At 33.3% G+C, this 5346-nt stretch overlaps 1 protein-coding gene across 1 annotated transcript; it reads right to left on the bottom strand.

Annotated features, from left to right (window-relative positions):
* Nucleotides 1-621: 621 nt before the first annotated feature.
* On the bottom strand, nucleotides 622-5346 carry LOC110020046 (PI-PLC X domain-containing protein At5g67130-like). The gene is made up of 9 exons (XM_020718015.1): nucleotides 5280-5346; nucleotides 5122-5199; nucleotides 4915-5022; nucleotides 4070-4207; nucleotides 3500-3598; nucleotides 2716-3019; nucleotides 1427-1650; nucleotides 941-1027; nucleotides 622-861 (listed from the first exon to the last, which is right to left on the bottom strand). The coding sequence occupies exons 1-9, from the start codon at nucleotides 5283-5285 to the stop codon at nucleotides 751-753; spliced, it is 1155 nt and encodes a 384-aa protein (XP_020573674.1). The 5' UTR covers nucleotides 5286-5346; the 3' UTR covers nucleotides 622-750.

Below are 5346 nucleotides of genomic sequence, written 5' to 3' on the forward strand. Positions count from 1 at the left end.
ACTAGCTCTTCAACAAGAAATTTTTATAATCTAACATGACTATTGATGCCTTTTTTGTCATAAACATTCTATATTTAATTCAATATCATTTAGGGCCCCAATTTTCGTAAGTTTTTAGTTATACTGACTGTCTCGACAAAGCAATGATAAATACCGGCCTCAATAGCCACTGACTGTCGTCGACCAACGTTGTCGGCCTTCACGAGTTCAAGTGTAAGTTTAGATTTGATCTCGTATGAATTGTATATTACACCAGCGTGAAATGATCTAATTTAATTCTAACTTTGTCCTACTCATGTACTCTTAAGTATGACATTGAATCAATCATAACTAAAGGCTAATAAATTTTAAGAATGCTCTCTAAGATATTTCAGCTATATTCTGAGTGTCCATTATTTCTCTAGCGAGCGTCCAACTTAAAATTTTCTTTATCATTTGTTACACATTCATCCAATTCTTTGCATAATATTACAAAAGTACACCAAAATATGATTTGATGATTTAACTTCAATTTTTACAAATATATCATTTTCGCGAATGCATGAAAAGATGTATTACACCGCTTGAAAATTAAAATAATGATATGTTTTATGTCATAAAAAAGATTTTGGTGGTGGAAATGTAAAAAAGCAAAGTACAAGTATTTGATATGTAAATGATTTTTAAGTGGTCATTTCCCATCTTTAAGCTCATTCAAATGGAACAAAACCTACTTTCATTTTTTTGGAAATTACATTTTTATCTTTATATTTATATGTTTATGAATAACAGCGCAAACATGAACAACCAGCCAGAGGTGAAATACACTGTAATTCCCGAGGCTTCTGATGAATTTACGCATGTACCAAAGGTTGAGTTGATCTGCAAGGCAAATTAACAGCACAATGATTAAATTACTTTATAATATAGTCATAATTCAAATATAATCTGTAAGACTTACCCTGCAATTAGCTACATTGTCACATCCACAAACCATGTGACCATTTGCAATATCTACTGCCTCATATGCCCCCCCTGCATTACTCGTCTGAATTTTACAGAAAATAATAAATAAAATAAAATAATATCATTAAAAAACTTGATTATAAAAATAAAATGAAGTTATAGGTATTGCATTTGTAAATTTAGTATTAATATATATATACATGTGTCACGTTTTTAGATCAATTGGTAGATCATGGGCTTTGTTCCTAATAAGTTCTCTCTAATTTATAGTTCAAATCTTTCCTTGCCTATGGGATTGGTACTCGAATGGTTATGCGCAATAAGGGTGGTCGGGGCTTATCTAATAGCCTCCGGCCATTCTTTATATTTTGAGGTGATATGAAAGATATAAGGCTTAGAAATGTAAATACATGAGAAATTGGTGCTATATATGTAAATGTTTTTTTATTTACTAATAGTCCTAAATTTGTAATAGGAATACCATGTAAAAATCAACGGCGATGAAATTAGGCCATCGATTGGCTGAAAAGCTGCGAAAACTTTGGAGCATCGAAATGAGAGGATCTGAATTTTGAACGCAGGCAGCGGTGCTGTTTGGATCCGTTGGGAAGAAGTTCATCAGAACAAGTGATTTCGACGTCGCGTTCAGCGGTGACGACTCCCCCCTGCTGCTAATTGACTTGCTATTCATCCCCTCATCTCCATCTGCTCATTCACAAACAATTATTACTAACTTACATCTGAATTTTTTTTCTCAATTTAAATGTAAATTCAGACAAACATGAAAAAGTAAGAGTGTAAAATTAGCCGCTCAACTAAATCTCAGTTGTGAATCCGATTGAGAGACGGATTTAATTGACTTAATGAGAATGAAAGACGTATTACCGGGTCGCTTCGTTCTTGTCCTCTTTCGTCACCAAAATATGCCTATTGAATTTACCGGATTGAATCATAATTGCATCAAACACGACTAACTCCTATTCAGCATAAATCATGGATGTTGTCAAACACCCGCTAAGAGTCTAAAGATCTTTTTTCGGAATAGATTTAATGCTCGATAGATGAAATTTAATTTTAGTAGTAAAGGTCTAGTGATGGGTTCTAAAAATGGCTGATCAAAATGATTAAAATGAGCTAACGTTTTAGATATCTCGGGTCTATTCTTCAAATGATGAGGGGAATTTTATTAATAGAATTCAAGTTGGATGGTCGCAATGGAGGAATGCATCAAAGACCTATTGTGTGATAGAAAAGTACGGCTCATACTAAAATGGAAAATTTTATTGGTGGTGAGACTCACTATGTTTTATGGCGCAAAATATTAACTCTAGTGTTGCTTAGATTAGAATGCTCTGGTGGATGAGTGGCTTTACACTTCTAAATAAAATGCAAAACGAATATATCTGTGAAAGGGTTGGAGTAGCTCTAGCAACAGTCAAGGTTACAAAGATTCAACTTAGACAACTTGGTCACATTAAATATCAAACCATCTAACGACCCAGTTGGAGAGTAGATGTTTCAGATTTAATTTATGTTAAGAAAAATAGAGATAGACCTAAAAAAACTTAGTCTTATTGTACGGACAATGAAGAAAAAAGATTCATGTAGCGAAGAAGGATGTTAGCGTGGATCCCACCACGTCATCGTGCAGGTGGTGTCGTGCGATCCACACCATTTTCTAAACATACATTGTAGAGACGTAATATTTTGTCAATCCAGCAACCCCGCTTAATATGAAAAAAGGCTTATTGTTGTTGTTGTTGTACTCACACTGGCTTTCAACCAAGTAGTTCCACTGATAAGCTATTCCCTCCTTGTATTCCTTCTCCTTCTTCGAAGTGAAGACCAAGAGCCTCTGATTCTTACTTATCATCTCGCTCAGTAAAGGCCAGTCTTCGCCATTTTTGGGCATCCCTGATGTGGGGAAGAAGTACTTATCTAAGCCTGAAGCATTGAACACTCGTGTTAAGCCATGAGGAGACTCCACATAGTCTTCAATGAATATGGTGATGACTTCTGAAGGATTATTTCTCAGGAATCGTTCTATCTCTTTTAGAACATTGATGGCTGGTTGCTGAAGAAAATTTGAAATAAAATTAGGGGCATTTTACATATATACCACATGATTTCTTATGCATTTACATATTTACCTAACACCAAAACATCCATATTTACATACATATCACATAAAAATATCATTATTACTTCTTTTTTGGAAGTAAAATACACACCTTTTCTTGCATAAAATTATTAAACAAAATTATTATATTTCTAAATATGAAATTTAGGTGTTCATGGAATTTAAAATTTATGCATGTAAATAATAAAGTTTATTATTTCTCACTCACATAGGCAATTTAGTAATTGTCCGGTTCAGCCCATGGTCAGATGTGTAAATATATAAGGATTGTGTGGTATTACGCAAGTTTTTTATAAAATTGGTCAGCTTAGAATTACAATTACAGTATATTTAATTAAAAATTTAATTTTAATTAATTATATATTAGTTAGTAAGTCAAATTAAGAGAGAGAAAGTATGATGAGAGAGACTTACAAAGGCGGTGAAGTTAAAACAAGTGGCGTCAATGGAGTGGCACTGCCAAATATCATTTTGGAAGTCATACATATCCACCATCAGACCTCTCACGCCATTCTGCATCCTCATGGAAACCATTAATATTATCCAATATTTTTTAAGGATAATTACTTATATACCCCCCAAAATTTATGTATTTATAAAGCTACCATTCATTCCTTTTTTTTTCTTCCCATTCTCTTTAAACTGTTGAACCAATGTATTTACAAATGTATTAAAATATATATTTATAATTAATTTTCTTAGATTACTCGAACCCGTGGCCCCCCGTGATCTTACAAACGCTGGCAATTAACGAGCCAAAGTGGCGTCACGGGTTCGAGTCACTCAGTATCTTAATATTACTTAAAAAATATTACAATCACTAGCTACTAAAAGATGCAATATACCTTTAATGCATACTTTCATGACGCTCATGTTTTATAAGTGTAAATATCAAATTTTGGGTATGGGATATGTAAATATATAAGAATAGGTGGTATTTATGCAAATTTCCCAATAATAAAAGAGAGAAAAAGGCTTGCTTACATTAAGTTGGGCGGTGATGGAATCCTCCTGATTGGTTTGTGCAAGCAAGATGGATCCGAAGGCTGGTTTTGCTCCAGAAATAGCGTACGAGTTGTGGGTAGTTAGCCATGAGTATTTGTTAAAAGGTAAATTTTTTCCCTAAATTAAAAATCAAAATTAATTAGTGTTTCTTAATTAAATCCACTAATATATCTTTTTTTTCTTTTTTTATTGCGATAAAATATATAATTATTTAACTTTAATTAAAAAAATATTATAAAATTAATCAGTACGATTAATTAATATTTAATAACATAAATTTAGAAAATCTTATCAAAACTCAAACCTTTTAGCCTCTTTAATATTATTTAAACTAATATTTCAGTATTTTTAAGATGTATTTCGACATCATATAAATACTTTTAATTATTTTAATTGGATAGCCTCAATATATATATATATATATATATATATTTTACTTTTAAAGAAACGGCAGTCGAACCCCATAACTCGAGAAATTATTGCATACGGACACCGCATGCATCTCTGCATGCGGTGTCCGATCGTAACCGTAGATCACGGTGATCTACGGTCAGGATTATTTCAGTTTTTTTTTTTTAAAAAAATTTAGCTGGGGCCCACCGAAATACATACTGTAAGTCATGATTTACGGTCAAGATCGGACACCGCACGCAATTCGTATGAAATAATTTTTCCCAGAACTAAGGGAGATTGTTGAGATTTTAGAATAAATTGAAATATACGAAATTGCAAAAGCTAGATAGTAATTATATTTTTATTTGATCATAATTATACTATAAAATAATTACAAAAAATAAAAAGATATAGGGAGAATTTTTCCTTGCCATCAACTTAGGATCCATCGGTGCAATTGCTCTGGTGCACTGAGAGCTGCAAGTGCTACAATAGAGGCCTCTCCCGCAGTTCTCACCAGTTGTGCATCCATCCCCTTCCTGCTTTAAGATTACCGCCCCTTTATCTCTTATCAGAAGCATGACAAGAAGAAGAAGAAGAAGAAGAAGAAGAGTAAGAGGAAGAGGAAGAAGAAGAACCATCAATGCTTTGCAGAGTAGAGCTGAGTTGATTAGCAGCAACAGAAGTGTACGGAGCTTCTTATGGTTTACAGCAAACTGTAGAGAGAGAGAGAGAGAGAGAGGAGAGATAGCTGAGAAAATAGGAAGAGAAATTAAGAGAAGGAAAAACAGCAAACCTTCATCTTTGTTTTATTCCCTTTTTCTCCCGTCTTCTCTGCGCCTGCGCTGAAACGGGAAGAAGGC

Source organism: Phalaenopsis equestris, unplaced genomic scaffold, assembly GCF_001263595.1.
Source record: "Phalaenopsis equestris unplaced genomic scaffold, ASM126359v1 Scaffold000090, whole genome shotgun sequence".
Lineage (NCBI taxonomy): Eukaryota > Viridiplantae > Streptophyta > Magnoliopsida > Asparagales > Orchidaceae > Phalaenopsis > Phalaenopsis equestris.

What these genes read in the sequence shown, in the direction of transcription:
- LOC110020046 (XM_020718015.1), bottom strand. An exon ending in TACTCTGCAAAGCATTGATG is followed by an intron (nt 5,023 to 5,121) that starts GTTCTTCTTCTT and finishes ATCTTAAAGCAG; the next exon opens with GAAGGGGATGGATGCACAAC. An exon ending in CCATCACCGCCCAACTTAAT is followed by an intron (nt 3,599 to 4,069) that starts GTAAGCAAGCCT and finishes ATGAGGATGCAG; the next exon opens with AATGGCGTGAGAGGTCTGAT.